The following is an 18,629-nucleotide window of genomic DNA, read 5'->3' as shown; positions in this document are numbered from 1 at the left end:
AGGCAGGGACTAAACACACACCGGGGTTTACCTGCAATGCCCCTTCACCCTTCAGAGAAGCATGGGTGTCTCCAGCTTTAAGAAAGCCTGGAGTGAAGGTGTAGAAATCCAGGCACAGGAGATCAACATGAGGTGATCATTCTCTGAGCAAAAGAAGCAGGGGAAGCCCTCTTACTGGCCCACTGTGGGTCTCTAAAGGGTCCAGCCTCAAACGCACTGATAAAACCGTCCCTTGGAGGGGAAGGGGAAACAAGGTATCATGTTTAATCAGTGCAGATCCTTGCACCTTCTGCTCCAGAAACATCTTGGAGACTTTGTATAATGTAGAACCCTGGGCTCCTCCAGACCTTTCAAGGTGCAGAGTCAAGATCCCACATTTTTTAAAAACAGTATTATTCTGTTGTATTTTGTGATTTGTTGAATAAGATAACAAAAGCATCAAGAGTTCTTACATTATTGTTTGCCTAAAATATTGCAATGATTCCGAAGTCACAGAAAGAAGAAATTATTTTCATGCTTTCTCTTCTTAATCAGATCAAATTTCTCTCCATGCATTGTTAACTTTGTAGTTAAGGTAGAGAAATGATTTAAACAATTTTGCAGTTCTCTTTCCTCACTTTGTATAACCTGCACGGTCCAGGAATTTCACATAAAAAGGCTTTACAAAGACCAAAGTCACTTCGTTCAGAACTTTCTAGCAGCTAAAATGATCTAACATGCTCATAGATTTAAGTAGTCAAATCTCACCTGTCCCCAGATCTTTGACACAGAGCCAGGTGACCAGCGGACAGTCCCAACTGAAAGTGATTTACTGAGACAGGGTTACCTTTTAAAAAAGGATTCTTGATTCTGAGGCCACTAAAATTCAAGCTAGGAAGGTTAGTGGTCAACAGCAGGCTCCTTACTTATCAGATTCCAACCTTTAACTCTCTAAGCTTGAGTTTCCTAGGTATAAAATAGAGATGAGAATAGTTCCTGCCCCATGAGGTTAATGTGAGGATCAGATGAGAGTAACACCTAGAACACACTGGGCACAGCACTTGGCCAGTACTTAGCTGGGATGCAGAGACATCGCCTTGCCCATTACCATAACAGAAATACCTCCACACCAGCTAATCAGAGCTGCTGATTTGAGCCCATTTTGGGGCCCCCTCCCTGAACCTGAAGAATTGATGCTTTTGAACTGTGGTGTTGGAAAAGACTCCTGAGAGTCCTTTGGACAGCAAGGAGATCAAACCAGTCAATTCTAAAAGAAATCAACCTTGAATATTCATTGGAAGGACTCATGCTGAAGCTGAAGCTTCAATACTTTGGCCAACTGATGTGAAGCACCAACTCACTGGAAAAAGACTCTGATGCTAGGAAGGATTGAAGGCAGGAGGAGAAGAGGATGACAGAGGACAAGATGGCTGGATGGTATCACTGACTCAATGGACATGAGTTTGAGCAAGCTCCGGGAGATGGTGAAGGACAGGGAAGCCTGGAGTGCTGCAGTCCATGGGATTGCAAAGAGTCGGACACAACTGAGCGACCGAACAACAACCACCCTGAACATGGCCTCTCTCAGGGATGGCCAGAATCCCCCACCATTCTGTGACTCAAGGGTTAATACCCTGTACAGCAGGGAAGTGCTGGAGGTTAAAATTTGTCAACTGCAGCCCCCGCAGGTTGTGATGCCTGGTAGGTGTTACAGAGGAAAAGGACATCCTGTGAGGGACGCCTGGACCTTCTGGCAAATGTCAGCTAAGGAATGTCTCCCCACTCAGGATGGCCTTCAATACATGCATCCCTGACCTCTGGCTGCCCAGGACATTCAGCCTGGACCTTTCTTTCCTTGTCTTATTCCAGCTTTGACCCCACTCTGACCCGATCTCTGAATGTGCACATCTGGATGCTCAACTCTCATCCTTCATCCTGTGGCCGCTGGGGTCTCATATTTGCATCTGACCCTCAGCACTCAAAGCTGACTGACTCCTCCCACTACAGACTCATCTGAGTCTCCAGGATCGTCTACCACATATCACCTTCGGGGGCACCACCCCCAGAACCCTGCCCTAACTCAGTAGAGCTGGTCTAGGTTCTGAGTCCCAGCCCTTCTTGGTCTGGCCTATCCTACTGCTCTCCCTGAGCTCCAAGTTCTCATCCTGACCCACAACACAGGTCTTCACCCTTGAGAACTGGGTGTCAAAGCAAAGAGGATCTCCGGAGGCATTCTGAAGGTAGACAGTGGCAGGACCAGAGCCTAAAGAGGGGAGATTACTCTAGTTTCCTTCTTTATAAGCTCTAAAGGTCATGGGCTATGTCTGGTACACTAGCACAGGGCCCAGCACACAGTAAGTGTTAGACAGACAGGAGGTGAACGAAGAATGAATGAATGAATGACACTACCAATAGAGACAAAGAAGAGAAGAGACCCATGTGTGGGGTTAGCAGCAAGACAGAAAATGGATTTGATTTCTGACACAGGGTGTTTAGGGGCTATGCTCCTTTTAACTACCAATTACCAAATATATCTGCCTTTTCTCCTTCCAGGCACATGGCTGTGTTACATTTGGCCACACCCAATGAAGGTGGGCACAACCACATGGTATCCTTTAGCCAATTTAATGTTGTTGGAAATGTCACTTCTTGGAAAAGACATATGCACCTCAGTGTTCACTGCAGCATTATTTACAACAGCCAAAACATGAAAGCAACGTGAAAGTTCCTTGTTAGATGAAAGGATAAAGAAGATGTGGTATATACACATGATGGAATATTACTCAGCCACAAAAGGATGAAATAATACCACTTGCAGCAACATGAATGCAACTAGAGATGATCATACTAAGTGAAGGAAGCCATTCAGAGAAAGACAAGCATCATATGCATCACTTATATGTGGAATCTGAAAGAAAAAGGTACAAATGAACTTATATACAAAGCAGAAATAGACACATAGACATAGAAAACAAACTGATGGTTACCAAGGTGGAAGGGGGGAGGGATAAATTAGGAGTTTGAGATTAGCATATACATACTACTATATAAAAAATAGATAGCCAGCAAGGACCTACTGTATAGCACAGGGAACTATATTCAATATTTTGTAAAAACCTATAAGGGAAAAGAATCTGAAAAAAAATATGTATAGCTGAATCACTGCCATACGTCTGAAACTAACACATTATAAATCAACTATACTTCGAGTTAAAAAAAATTGCAAAAGAAAATTATGTCACTTTTAATCAGAAACTTTAAGAGTCAGTAAGACATCAGGGGACTTCCCCAGGGGTACAGTGACTAAGACTCTACACTCCCAATGCAGGGTGCTTGGGTTTGATTCCTAGTCAGGGAATTAAGGCCTTCCAAGGTGGCGCTAGTGGTAAAGAACTCTCCTGCCAATTCAGGAGATGTAAGAGATGTGGGTTCGATCCCTGGGTTGGGAAGATCCCCTGGAGGAGGAAATGGCACCCCACTCCAGTATTCTTGCCTGGAAAATTCCATGGACAGAGGAGCCTGGTGGGCTATAGTCCATGGGGTTGCAAAGAGTCAGACGTGACTGAAGTGACTTAGTACCCACACAGGGAACTAGATCCTACATGCTGCAACTATGACAGGTTGTAGGCAAAAAAAAAAAAAAAAAATCAGCTACTTTGATCCCCATACAAAGACAATGAATCCTACAGGTGACACTCATAAAGATGCCAGCTGGATCAGGGACTGGAGGTCAGGAGAGAATGCCACCGACTGCCACGGCCCAGGAACGACACTGCCTGTAGCTGCAGCCCTAAGCAAGCACCAGAGGGCGAACTCGAGTACAGTCTGCTGCCAAGCTCAGGCAACCAGGTGGCTTCTCCGTGCTTTGACTTACCTCCTCTTCCTGAGAAAGTCCTCACATCACATTGCACCCCACCCTCCAGTGCCCAGCATGTCACCCTCCTGAGTTTACCTGTGTTGTAGCCTCTTCCAAGGGCAGGCCAAGGACGGTGATTTTTCCACAGGTTTCCAAGGTACCAATCACTCTGGTTCTCTACCAGGCCCAGGACCTGCTGACCTGCAAAGTACAGAGAATGCAAAAGTCATAAAAGAAGCCGAGCCACGTGAGTACAGAACAGGGAACAGCAGCAAATCATCGTAATGCAGCTTTCGTTTATGAGGTACCGAGACCTGATGTAAGTGCTTAACTTCTATTAACGTATTTAATTCTCACACTTAGGCAGCTTAGCCATTTTCATCATCCCTATTTTATAGAAAAGAAATGGAGGTCACCCACAATAGCTAATTAACTTGCCCAAGGTCATTCATGGTTTCCCAGGTGCCACTAGTAGCAAAGAATTTGCCTGCCAATGCAGGAGATGTGGGTTTGCTCCCTGGGTCAGGAAGATCCCCTGCAGGAGTGCACAGCAACCCACTCCAGTATTCTTGCCTGGAGAATCCCATGGACAGAGGAGCCTGGCAGGGTGCAGTCCATGGGGTCGAAAAGAGTCGGACAGGACTGAACTGACAGTATGCAAGGTCATTCAGTTAGTCTGTGATAAAGCCAGAATCCCCAATCATTCATCTATCCATCCATCCATCCCTTAACTCATGCAACATGTATTATTTACTGCTATACTCTTCTTTAAATGTTCCAGTTCTTTCTCAAGGTATATTAATGTACTGGCTTTCAGGGCATGAGCTAATTTTCTCACTCAGAAAGGAAGAAAGGACCCTTGGCTAATGAGAAAGGATATCCCAGAGAACAGCCTCCCTCTCACAGCATTTTGACTATCACATCCAGTCTGTCTTGTGTCAGCAAGGCAGGAGTGTTTTCTAGAGGAACAACTGCTTCTCTGTCCCCAGAGCTTGGCTCTGACGTTGGCGTTGCTTGTGAGTATAATGAGAATCACATAGGATCAAAGGTGAGTCAGGTCTCTCAGGCAATTTCTTAGCAGCTTTAGCACCTCAGGTGAGTCCGCCACTCACCCCAACTTCCTTGTGTGTTAATGTTTCTGGACTCAGGTCTTCTAGGTGGGGCAGGTAGGCATCAGAATCAGCTGTCTTCTCTTAGACAACCCTATCCTGCCACGTGCAGAAGCCATTCCTCCATGCAACTATGATCAACAGCTTTTATAGACTAAGAAACTGTGGGCTCACATGGGATCATGATTTGCACAAGTAGCAGCAGAGCTAAGATATGCATCCATAGTCGTCTAACGTCCGGATTCTTTCCACTGTCAGTGCATTATTGCTTACCTTTAGGACAAATGTTTGAGGTAGAAATGATGAATCTACATTTTATAGGATGAGAAACTGAGACACAGAAAGTTTAAATAACTTGCTAAAGGTCACAGGAGATGAACAGGCACTGTCTGTCACAGCTAACCAATGCCTTCTGGAGCTAAAATTCTTATATTGTTGGCCAGTCTGAGAAATAAAGCCGTTTCTGACCAAATGAAAGCCCAGCAGCATGTGAAGAAAACAGTGGTTCTCCGAGAATACCATGCTGGGTGAAATAAAACCTCCTTGGTGTGATGACAGCTCCTTGAAATGATGGTGTGTGGGTTTGGTGTAATTTACTTGATCAATTTATCGAGCTCCCATCTAAATCATCACCCCAGCACAAATACATAAATTAGAGGCATAGGAAAAATACTACCACCCACTTTGTCATTGTATATGATCATATCCAATACATGTAGAATCCCTCAGAAAAACAGATCACCAATTCAGCAAGTGCAAGAGCCAATCAATTTCACACGCAACAAGCTTGGGACGTTTGTGTAAAACAGAACTGAAAGGCGCGGTGCCCTCAGTCAAGCAAGCTGCGTGCCGAGTCCCGATGCTGTGACCTTGTTAGAGAGCCTACTAAATAATCTCGCTCTGAGGTTAGAATGCAAAGGGGATATGGGGTCTTTGGGGGAGCTTGTTCATCATTACTAATGACCTTAGTTGGCACCATCATGGCTTTTTGGTACGATGAAGGAAGAGTGTCACCTGCTCAGAAATGACAAAAGGGAATGAGGTTTCATTGAATCTAGGATGGCCATCTGAATTTCACAAAAGACAATCTTCAGCTGTCTGGAAGTCCAAATTCCACTTTCTGGAATTCTGTGAACTGTATTCTGCCTCAATCTACTTCTACAGGTGAATTCTCTAATAGCCACACGAAAGTGCACAGTTCTGCTGCTTGTGTCCTCACATCTGTCTTGCTCATACAGCTCTCGCTAGGCCTGCCCACCTGCCAACCCTCAACAGTATTCCTTTCAGGCTCATCTCTAGCAAGAAGATGCCTGTGATGGGGGACATTTCTACCTAGCACTTCTGGGTATTTCTGCCGTCTGCTGACTTACGTCCTGCCAAGGACACAGTGGATAATATTCACATACACATCTCATCTGTAAATGTCCATCTCTCCATTTGACCAAGGGAAGGACTGTGTAATAGCTAACACACTAACGCATTAATAAATGTCTGCTAAATAAATGATGTCTGGTACATAAATCTCTCCTGATTGGAGACCACTTATGTTAGTATATTAGCGTCCCCACATTTCTGACACTGCAAAGCATTTCATCCTTTCTCCATTTGCCAAAATCAACACATTCTCCCACTCGGCTCTGGGAACCCTGGCATTATTCTCAGCTGCGTGGAAAACTGCCAACATGGGGTGACAGCTCCTGAAGCATTTTTTATATGGGTTGCTCTACTGGAGTCTTCAACTGAAGGTCTTCATCTCCAGAGAAGGAGTAATTTGCATTGTTAACCTTAAAACATGTGATCTCAAAGAATAACATCCAAGTGCTCCTTCTCTCGTTTTGCACCCGGGCTGCATTTCTTATGATGGTGGCATACAGCCCTTTCACGTTATGCCAGTCCTCTTCAAGGTGAAGAAAACAAAATCCTTAATTAGCAACATGATAGTTAGAATTTTAATATCCACTGGTTGGGAAGGCAAAATAATAAACAGCTACTAAGACTTCATTTTGCTTTTTTAGATGAATTCATTAGCTGCTCTGTCAATGAGTAAATTGATAGCTGGGGTTTGCCAGTGGGTTTGGGAACACCCTGGGCGGACTGCTTGGTGCCTTCACCCCTGCAGAAATCTGTGTCAGTGGATACGGAACCACTTGTAGCAGTGTAGCCAGAGGGCAAGACTGGAGCCAGACATCCTGGTTCCAATTTCGAGCCCTGCCACGTTTCAGCTGTGCAGCTTGGAGAAAATTACTTAACCTCTCTCTGCCCTAATATCTAACTATTGTGACTTCACGGGTTTAAATGACTTCACATATGTTAAGGCTAACCACAGGGGCTGGGCCATGTGAAACACCATGTAAGTAATGTAACAGCTCTTTTGAAATACCATCATTCAAGCTCATCTGTCAGCTTCTGAAAGACAGCAAGTCCATCCACATGGTTTTCTTTTTGGAGGTCAGCTAGCACTTTGTTTCTAGAACAAAGACTTTCTAGAATATTATTTTTTTAAGATTTTTTTTTTTGACATGGACCATTTTTCAAGTCTTTGTTGACTTTGTTACAGTATTGTTTCTGTTGTTTATGTTCTGACTTTTTGGCCATGAGGCATGCGGGATCTTAGCTCCCCAAAAAGGGACTGAACCCACACACCCTGCATTGGAAGGCAAAGTCTTAGCCACTGGACTGCCAGGAAAGTCGCTAGAACTTTGTTTCTTTAAGTGTGGTCTGAGGACCAATTAGGGCTTCCCTGGTGGCTCAGATGGTAAAGAATCTGCCTGCAATGCAGGAGACCTGGGTTCAATCCCTGGGTTGGGAAGATCAAGAAACACCAGAGCTTCTTGTTAAGACAGATTTCTGGGCCTCAGCTGTGAAATTCATTGTGACTGGAAGGCTGCTTCCCATTTCTCATTAAGGGCATGTGGAAGGAATTACCTGCTCCCATGAGTTTCAGAGAGACCTGAGTTCAGGTAGCTCAGCCCCGCCCTCCTTCCTCCTCGCTCCCAGGAGCCAGCCTGCCAGCAGAGGGTAGCCTTGGATGAGTCTCACAGGGCAGGCCCCCTCTGAACCAGGCTGCAGTCACCGCATGCTTCCTGTGACAAGCTGGGCCATTCCAGCTCTGGGGTTGGTATTCTGAATATCCACTGCTGTTGTCGTTCACTCACTCAGATGTATCCAACTCTTTGTGACCCCATGGACTGCAGCACACCAGGCTTACCTATCCTTCACTATCTCCCGGAGTTTGCTCAAATTCATGTCCACTGAGTTGATGATGCCATCCAACCCATCTCATCCTCTGATGGCCCTTCTGCCCTCAGTCTTTCCCAGCATCAGTGTCTTTTCCAATGAGTTGGCTCTTTGCATTAGGTGGCCAAAGTATTGGAGCTTCAACTTCAGCATTAGTCCTTCCAATGAATATTCAGGGTTGATTTCCTTTAGGAATGACTAATTTGATCTCTTTGCTGCCCAAGGGACTCTCAAGAGTCTTCTCCAGCACCACAGTTCAAAAGCATCAATTCTTTGGTTCTCAGTCTTCTTTATGGTCCAAATCTCACGTCCCTACATGACTACTGGAAAAACTATAACTATGACTATATGGACCTTTGTCTGCAAAATGAATATCCACTGTAGATGCACATTAAGTTAAATCCTCCAAACTTACTGTTACCAGCAAAATCAGGTGACATTTTGTTCTCATTTTTCTATTTTATCTCTAAGGTCTGGGAGTGTGGGTATAATATTACATATTAATTACCTTGTCACCTAACACTCATCTAAATAAGAATTCTGGCCATTGAGTCTGGTAATATGCATTCAAAAATTCCCCAGGTAATTTGGATGTATATTAAAATTTGAGAATTATTCATCAAGGTCTGGGAGCTCTGTCTCTGCTTTAGTCAATGGCAAGGTTCCCCTGAAGAGCCACTAGCACACAATCAACTCATGTGGTGTATAAATCCAGTTCATCGACCAGCAGAGTCCAGCGGCCTCCTCTAGTGCTACACTTCCCGAGTGTAGTACAGTGGTGACGAAAGCGAATGACAGAGCCAGACTCCCTGGGCTCCAATCCTGGCTCCCTGCCCAGCTGATAGCTGTGTGACCTTTGACTAGTTACTTAATCTCTCTGTGCCTGTTTTTTTTTTTTTTTTTTCCGTTCATTTATAACACGGTGTGGACAAAAAGTACATACTTTAAACATTTTCTTTTCTCTAGGTACAAGTTAGGGCTTTCCAGGTGGCGCTAGTGGTAAAGAACCTGACTGCCAATGCAGCAGACTCGAGAGACGTGGGTTCGATCCCTGGGTAGGGAATGGCAACGCGCTCCACCTTTCTCGTCTGGGAAATCTCATGGACAGAGGAGCCTGGTGGGCTACAGTCCTTGGGGTTGCAAAGAGTCAGACACGACTGAGTACACACACACAGGCACAAGTTAATTCGTGAAAATGAAGCTGTGTTCTTTGCTTATTCACAGATCGCCAGTAAACAATGTCCAGAAAACAGTAAAATGTTCAGTAGGTATCTACACTTAACATTATACCCAGAGTCCCCCAGCCCTATATTCTTTCCCCTCTACCTGGATTCAGGCATCTGTGGTCTCAGCCATTTCCTTGCTTCCTTAGCTGACACCACCCTTACTCTGCCTAGGCTTTGGTTAAGTTTAATACTGACTGAGGGTTTGCTTTGTGTCAGATACCACACAAAGTACTAAGGAATCAAAGACAAATAAAATACAGTCTGCACCCTAGAGGCAGTTAGAAGGAGAAAGATAAACAATTATGACTTAGCAAGATGCTTGCAATGACAGAAATGCTGATAAGTCAGAGGAGTGGAGGGCAGGGAGTAGTGGATTCTATGGGCAGGGTGGGTGAAGTCTACTTTCCATCTCCCCTGGAGCATCTACCACAGCCCCTGCCGAACCGCAGCCACACTTGCCCCTTCCACCCAACCTCCAAGCTCCTGGGCTTCCCCCAAAGCTTCTCGGATGACACTGCTATTCTGTCACACCCTCCTAGACATCAGGTCCCCCCAGGTCCCCAGTGACAGCACATGTGAGACAGATTATCCTTCACAGCTTTGCCAATCCCAGCTCACCAGCCAGGCGGCATCTGCAATCAGGGTGTGGTCTCTTGACGTCAAAGTCTAAAACCTTAATCTTGATGATGCAAACACATCCTGGGCTTGCCATTCCATTAAGAGGAAAAATCCCAGGGAATCCTCTCAGGGAGATGACTCAGGTGGCTGGTGTGCCGCCTCCCTCAGCATCCCACACCGTCTGTCTCCTCTCCTTAGGAGTTATTATCATAAAACACCATGGCAAACAGAAAAGGCTTTGTCATTGTTTTCTGTGCTGGCCCTGTGGTTATGATTAAGTGCACTGTTTCCCGTCTTCCTTACTCTAGGCACAAGTTAACTTACGAAAATGAAGCTGTCTTCTTTGCTTATTCATACATCACCATGAACAGCCAGACAAGAGCGAACAAGCTTGCTCTTCTGGTGGGGCCCTGGTGTTGGTGTCACCAGCCAGCAGACGAATGACTCCAGACTGGGAGCTCCCCTGGCTCCCTCCTTCCGCAGCTTTTGGCTCCAGGCAAGGCTCCTGCCATTCAGGAGGTGAGGGCCCAAGGGAGCAGGGCATGGTGATGCTTCCAGGGGCACCCTGGATATGGCAAGGACAGGTGGGGCATTCATCCACCAGGTGTAAATTAGAAAGACAAAGGGTTTTAGAACGAGGCAAAACAGAGTTCTAGCCCCAGTTATCTATGGCTTGACCAAGGCATAATTTCTCTGGGCCTCAAGTTCCTTATCAGTAAAAGGACAAGAATAGAATTTCCCCACTTGCCTCCAAAAATAAATGTGCAGATAAATAATATGCATAAATAAAGCACCCGGGCCTTGGTAGGTGCTCAACTAGAGGCATTTTTCGACTTCTCTTTTGTGATCGTCATTGTTCGTGAAGTCTAGGTTTTCTGCTTGAAGCACTGACACTAGCTACATAGGCAGGACTCTAGGAAATTTGGCCAATGGCTCCCCTACCTGCCGCCCTACTGGCCTCTCCCCCGCCCCACTGAAGCCTTTAACTTCTGTGGCACTAGTCTCGGGGCTGTTTTCTTCCCTCTGAACACTCCTTCCCTGCCTCCTTCAGGGGCTCCCCTCCCTCTGCCTCCCCTTCAAAGCTGGGCTCCCCAACGCCCATCCTCGGCCCCTCTCTTTGCTCTACATTTTATCCCTGGGTGATGGAATCTACTCCAGTGGCTTCAAATACTACCAAAAGGAAGATCGTTACCCATCTCCATCTCAGACTGCTTTCCAGAGCTTCTTACTCCTAAATCCAACTACCTGCTCACAGGTTCATTTGGCTCTTTCACAGAGACCTTCAACTCAAACTGATCAAAATCAGATCCATAATTTTCTCTTCATAAATAACAGCCTGATTCCTGCCTATTCTGTTGGTTGGTAGCATCAAGACCCAACTTGTCACCAAAGCCAGGACCTTTGAGTCAACCAAGACACCCTGCCCCCCTCACCTCTCACATCACTGCTATAACCAGCTCCTACAGGTTTTATCTTTTATTTTTCAAACTCATCCCCTTCCTGGCTCCATCCTCATCACCTCTGTTTCCCTGACACCTTAGCAGATTCATACTTGGTCGCCTTTCCCTCAGGGAAGCCCCTTGCTACTCTATTGGGTTGGCCAAAAAGTTTGTTTGGGTTTTAGTATGCTGTTAAGGAAAAACTCAAATGAACTTTTGGGCCAACCCAATATTTTGCTTTACTTGGCCACAGAAATATTTAGAAGTCAAATTTAATGATTTTGCTTTCTTGACTGAAAAAGTTAATGCTCCTGGGGCCTAGTATAGTGTGGATGGAGGGACAGATGAATGGATAAATGAAAAGTAAATACTATCTGTTACCCATAAACCTAGCCTGGAACTGGTGGGCTCTATGTGAATGGCATGGAATTAGGTGGGCACTAGTTAACCTCTCCAGGTAAACACCAGGAGCAGTAGCTCTCGTCCTGATCATGGATGCTTTCAGAGCTCTCTTTCCTCACCCCCTGGGAAGCTCCTGGGTACACAGAGGGAGTCTGCCAATCACTGCTGCACACCAAACCAGCTGTGCTTAAGGCAGCAGGTGAATATGAAAACTGTCCTGAGTATCAGCAGAGAAAGTTAACAATGCACTTCCAACATCTTACATATTCTACTAAGCTATTTTAAAAGAGAAAGGCTTTAATAGCACCATTGCATGCATGTGTGAGTGCAGGATGGCTGTAATAAGGAAAACACAAGAGTATCACATTGTCATTTACTAAACATCTGACAGAATCCTTCACAGCCACAGGTGCACCCCCACCCCCCCACTACGAGTGGGTGCCGAACAATAAAACATCTCCTGAGAAGATGCGACACAAAAGGGTATTTAAACAACCCTGAAAGGCTTGAAAGGACTGTTTCTGAACTTGCAGGTTTCACAGCTCCAACTTCTTCCGTTCAGCTCCAGCTAAATGCACTCTCGGATCACAGAGGTTCACAGGGGCTGAGGAGGGCTTAGTAATTCCCCTCGAATCGCCTACTCTGACAGATGAAGCCCACAGAAAGGGAGGGAGATGTTACACCATCAACACAAGAGTTGGGACTCCACCACCAACTCTACACCACGTGGTTTGTTTTTCCCCTATGTTTAAGCTTCTCCAACATGGCCTCCTCTTCTTTCCTTGAATTTTAATTCTCATCTGGTTCAAATTTCAAGCTTTTCTATGCCTGAATGGTAATCCTGGGCAAGTTCTTAGCTTCTCAGGTTCTGCCTCTCTAAAATGGCAAAGGATTCTATTTCACAAGGGTGCACTGAGATCCTTAACCAGGTTTCTATACCCCACGTTTTTGTCCTTGAGATGGAGTCCACATGCTCTAATTAAAAAGGTCCCATCGTCCATCCTTTTGTTTCCTTTGGGCTGCTTGTTGAAGCACCCCTGGCTCCAGTTTATACCTTGGTTCAGCCAACCCTGATTTCATTTGGACAAAAATACTTCACCCTTACTGACCTCTATAGCTGAGGGATAATCCCTTCTAAGAGGAATTAGAATCAGTGTCACTCTAGAAGGTAGAATTAGGCTGCATGAGTTAAGATTGAAGGAAGATAGATTTTGCTTCTTATGGGCCAGACTGTAAGTACCACCGGAGTTTGCCCAAACAGAAGTGAGCTGCATTTTCAGGGAGAAGCTTCTGGGCACTGGGACAGTTCTAGATGAGGCTGCATGATTGAACACCTACCTGGCAGGTGTTCATCACATTCCTACTGTGCACCGGGGACCCTGCCAACTGCTGGAGACACAGTGGTAAAGGAACAGACCCAGAACATAACCTTCTGGGTTATGTGATCTCTACAAAAAGCTTCTCAAGCCTTTTGGCTGTGGTCTGCCAGGCCCTGCCCAAATCTTACTGAAGCAGATTCTCCCAGGGTGAGGCCAAGGAGTTTCTCTGCAAAGGACAGCAGCATGAATTCTGATGCAAAGCGGGCCTGGGGACCTTTGGGAGTGGGAGGTCACCCAGCAGGCTGCAGGTGGGAGAGGGCTCACCTACATCAAGCAGAACACTAGATTTGAGGAGCTCGAAGCTCCCTTCCAACCTGGTCGTAAGATCTCTTTATTCTAGGCAAGCAAAGCCTTTCTCCTCATGCTGGACTGTCCTCAGACACGTTCTTCCTGTGTGTGTATGCACAGCTGAAGGCTGTGTTCCCAGGGCAGTCCCTGCTCCATGAGCACTTCGCCCAGGCACCAGACAACGTGCTTGTCTTGCATCATTTCAGAGTGCCTTACAACAAGCCAGTGAGGTGAGCACAGAAGGGAAACTGAGATTGAGAGGGAAAGTCATGTGTCAAAGACGTGTGACTAAGGACCAGAGAGCTGGGGCTTGTGTTCAGGTCTCCTTGTTGCAAAAAACCCATGTTTTATAGCTACACTCGTGGTTGGGAACCAGCTGTAAGGTATTCCTCTCCCCAGGGGAAGGGCTGCAGCTGGCACAGCTGTGGGCAAAAAGCTCCAAAGGACCTAGAGAAGATGGGGGAAAAGGCTGGTCAAGGAATATGTGATAAGCCCACTGTTTCTGCCCATGGTGCGTCCTGGGACTACAGGCAGAGGTTAGGGTTAGGGGGCTCTAAAGAGTCCTTTGGTCCCCATCAGGGCACTCTGAGTCTAATCTCTTTTAGCGGTAATCCCAGGGTGCTGAGCTAAGAGCACATCCTACCCAGGAGCATCTAGGGAGAATAAAAAAGGCAGGGCTGAGACACAGAGAAGAGCCTGCAATCCAATAAAGGTCCAGACAATGATTTCGTCTGCCAAGTTACAAGGACAAGTTCCCATCCCTCGAGTCAGTCCCAAGTGAGCCCACTTTAACTTAATTTATGGTTTGAAAACTCCTGCTCGATCTCAAATAATGATCTCTCTCTTCTTCCTTCCGTGATCTCTGGTCTTTGGAAATGGGAAAAATGAAAAAGGGACGTGGAGCCAGCCGCTGGGCTCTCTTCCAAGGCTGCTTTTATCACACCGACTCCCAGGACACTCGGCTGCTGTCACCTCTCAGACGGGGCCTCAGCTGGGGCACAGAGCTGGCCTGAGTCCAGCTACTACCACTTCTATCCGTGAACTCCCTGGGTCAGTCTCTCTTTAAAAACACAGTGGGTTGGCATCTTTCAGATCCTTCACTCACAGACACTCCTTGAATCACTAATAAAAGGGCCTAGGAGAAACCCTCTAACTTTCCCCACTGGGGTTCCATAAGAAGTACTTGCTTGCAGGATTCAAAGGGCAACATTTAAACTTCTGGCTTTTCCAGTTACTTACTGTACACAACCTGGGCCCAAACGACTCCACTTTTGAGCTTTAGTTTTTATCATTTTGTTATTATTTTCATTTTACAAAATGGATGATGATAAAATTCACCTTTATGCCATCATAAGGTTGTTTTAAGGGTGAAATGAAAGATTGTAAACTATAAAATACTGCTTAACTTTCAGTCTTATCATTATGACCAAGCCTTTCTGAATCTTATGTAGCTATTACCTGATTTTTTTCCCTCAATAGCAGTGTTTCTGAAATTATAACATTATTATTCACTGGTATTCTATTTCTGCAAAATACAGATACTGAGCAAACTTTATTCTTTGACACACAGCCTAGCAGGTGGGAGTTATCCAGAGAGGCCCCTGTGTGTCTGAGAAGCACTCAGGAAGCTTGAGCACAAAAATCTCTCTATATTCTTAAGGCTGGTCCTTGGGCAGATTATCAAGCTGTAGTTATGCTCCTTCTGTGAAGAAGGACAGGCAGGAAATTCAAAACAGAGAAACTGAAAGGATAAAGGAGCACTGCCCATGGACCACTCTGTACAGGGTTAACAGAATATCCATATTTCAAAGATCTCTATCTTCACCTTGAGGTAAGTAATTCATACATTCACCAAACAGCTAGTGAATATACATCAGAGCCAAGATGAGTTGCGTGGATGCAAAGATGGGTGGACCCTGAGATGGTTCCTCCCCTTGGTGGAGCTTACATCCTTATAGTGTGTATAAGGCTGCTGTAACAAAGTACCAGAGACTGGGTAGCTTAAACAGTGGATAATTAAGGCTCAGATGGTAAAGAATCTGCCTGCAGTGAGGAAGACCTGGGTTCGATCCCTGGGTCAGGAAGATCCCATGGAGAAGGGAATGGCTACCCACTTTAGTATTCTTGCCTGGAGAATACCATGAAATGAACAGCCCAGCTGGCTTCAGTCCATGGGGTCGCAAAGAGTTGGACACTACTGAGTGACTAACACCTTCACAGTTCTGGAGGCTAGAAGTTTGAGATTGAGGTTTTGACAAGTTGTTTCTTCTGAGGTCTCTCTCCTGGGCCCACAAAAGGGTCATCTTCTCCCTGGGTCCTCGTGTGGTCATTCCTCTGTGGGTCTATGTCCTCATCCCCTCTTATAAGAACACTAATCAGATTAGATCAGGGCCCACCCTAATGACCTCATTTCACTGGTATCTGAAGTATAGGTAGTCTTGTGGGTCTGAGCCCTAAACCCGTGGGGTCTGTTGCTCACACCACTACCGGAATTGAAATGAACTGTAGGACACCCACTTGAGTTTTCAGAGAACTGGAGAAAAGTTTTTGGGCAAGAACACTCAATCACGCATGCATCCTCAGGAGTCAGTGTGGGGACAGAAGTAGGAGAATAATAAAATAAAATAATGTATTCAGCCATAAAAAGGAACAAAGTACTGATACACGCTGCAACTTGGACGAACCTCAGACACATCACGCTCAATGAAAGCAGCGAGACACAAAAGGCCGTATAGTCTATGATTCCTCTTATAGGATGTATCCAGAAGAGGCAGATCCATAAAGATAGCAGATCAGTGGTTAGCAGAGGACAGGGGAGAGGGGATGTGGAGTGATTATTTGATGAGTACACAGTGCTTATCTGGGGTGATGAAAAAGTCCTGAAACTAGACAGAGGAGATCACCTCATAATGCTGTAAGTAACTAAGCACCACTGAACGGCACATTTAAAAAATGGCTATTTATAAATCATGTGAATTTCAACTTAATAAAACAAATGAGAATGGTCAGCTAGCATGGCAGGAACAACTGCAGTAGGCCAATAGTACTTTTACACAGTTTGTCCTATTGCATCTTCACTACAAAGGCTGTTGTGCCTGGGACGCCCTCACTCCTGACCCCAACCCCCACCTCCCCAAGCTCTTCTCTTTTCCATTCCCGCCCTGCACCCTCGGTCATCTCCTCCAGGCCACTGCTTCAAATACCACCTATATGTCGATAACTCCAAAATTTATGTCTCTAGTCTGACCTCTATACTGACTTCAAGAATCATAAATTCAACTGCCCACCTGACGCCTCTACTCTGGACAGCTAAGAGGCATCTCAGATTTAAAATCCCAAATTGAAATCTTGACTTTTCTCCTCTGCACTTGCTCTAACCAGTGTCACCCAGGTCAGGAAAGAGCTGCTCACTCTCTCCAGCTGCCCAGTTGCTTAGGCCAGAAACTATGGAGTCATTCTTTTCCCCTAAGCTTTACTGAAGTACAATAAAACTCACTAAGTTCATCCACGTTAAGTAAGTGCAGCTTTGACAAACGGTGGCAGTTGTGTACAGTCACATAACCATCATCACCATCAGGATACAGAACTATTCCAGCAGCCTAAGTTTTTTTATGGCCCTTTTGCAATTAATCCACTTCCCTGAAACTCAGCTCCAGGTAACCCCTGATCTCCTTCCTGTTACCACAGTTTAACCTTTCCTAGAATTGCACATGAAAAGAATCACAAAATCACAGAGTGTGCAGTTTTGTGTGATTGACTCCCTGTACTCAGCATAATGTTTTTGAAATTCACCCAAGTTGTCACTTGTATTATTATCACATTCCTTTTCATTACTGAGTGGTCTTCCAAAGTATGGCGACAGAACCATTTGGGTGGAATCAGGAGTTCTGTTTTTCCTAAGTTATGCCTGAGATCCAAACTGCAGATTTTGACCTTAAATGATATTTAAAAACATAAGCTCATGTATAGGAGAGGTTAGTGGAAAAGAAGACCAAGGTGGAGGGCTACCCCTCCCCCGCAATGCTTAGCTGCTGTTGAGCAAAAGAGGAAGAGAAGCCAGAAAAGAAGTCTTCCTGAAAGAGGTTGTGCATGTCCCCCTCCTCCCCCAGCGAACAGCAGAAGGCCTCCATGCGGTGTTGTGTCAAGAGGAGCCAATGGGGATCTAAGGGTCGAGATTCTAGACGGTCCCTGTGTGAGATCTTTCTAGATCTGAAATCTGCCAACAAGCAGTCTTGATCCCAAAGCTCATATTTACCACCATTTAATTATAACTGTCCTCACCTTTCCTTCACAAGATGCTCTGTGAGATCCTGAGATCTGTAATAGACGTCCTCAGCATTCTTAGTGAAAAATCAAGGTCTCTTCCTCGCTTCTGCTTCAGCTGGAAACACCTGGTACCCATGTGTCATGATGCACATTCTTCCGGGAGAGAAACCAGTGCCGGTCCTTCCCCCTAGAACAATGGGATGGCCAAGCCAGCCTACTTCTGAAGGAAAGCTGAGCCCCAAACACATTACTCTTTGTCAACGACCTGAGGGCAGCTGCTCACGCAAGAAGTCTGCGCTCCCATATGCAGGAGGCCTCTCTGTGTCGAGGGAAACTCCTGCACCCAAGAGGAGGTTTTTGTACTTTTGTTAAAACCTGATACAGCGTCACAGCACAGGATATCAAAACTGCAAGGGCCTGGGGAATATTTTGATCCAGACTTTTCTTTTGAATGATGAGAACTAAAGCAGAAAGAGGGCCCGCGACCTGAGCAAGGCCACATGGTGAAGATGCTCTGCTCCTGCACACTGTGCTGTCGCCTTTGCCATCGAGCAACATGAACTGAGCACCCGTTGTTTTCAGGACACTGGGCTATGAAAGGAGGAAACACTTCCGTAGGTACCACGGTGTGCCCTGGCTCGTAGCACCCTATGGTCCTTTTTCAGAAGTCAGTTCAGATGTTTCAAGACAGATAACAATAAAGGTGTCATAGACTAAGACGCCTAGAGAACAACTGCCAAGGGTTGGCTGGGAAAGCTCTGAGGGGAAAGGGTGTCTTGCACTAAACCCAGGAGGGAGCAACTAAAATCACTGAGTACATCTTAGGTACT

The 18,629-nt window shown here is 45.7% G+C and overlaps 1 protein-coding gene across 4 annotated transcripts in view; it reads right to left on the bottom strand.

Moving 5' to 3' along the window:
* LARGE1 (LARGE xylosyl- and glucuronyltransferase 1) overlaps positions 1-18,629 on the bottom strand; it is a 609,925-nt gene that overhangs the window by 132,475 nt on the left and 458,821 nt on the right. For all 4 annotated transcript variants that reach the window (XM_070370200.1, XM_070370202.1, XM_005898334.2 and 1 more), the window contains exon 7: positions 3,932-4,036. In XM_070370200.1, coding sequence (XP_070226301.1) covers positions 3,932-4,036 — 105 coding nt within the window. The remainder of the gene's footprint in view (positions 1-3,931; positions 4,037-18,629) is intronic.

Source organism: Bos mutus, chromosome 5 (assembly GCF_027580195.1).
Source record: "Bos mutus isolate GX-2022 chromosome 5, NWIPB_WYAK_1.1, whole genome shotgun sequence".
In the NCBI taxonomy this organism is placed as follows: Eukaryota; Metazoa; Chordata; class Mammalia; order Artiodactyla; family Bovidae; genus Bos; species Bos mutus.
Note: the sequence above shows the minus strand (reverse complement) of the source record. Positions and strands in the feature narration are given on the sequence as shown.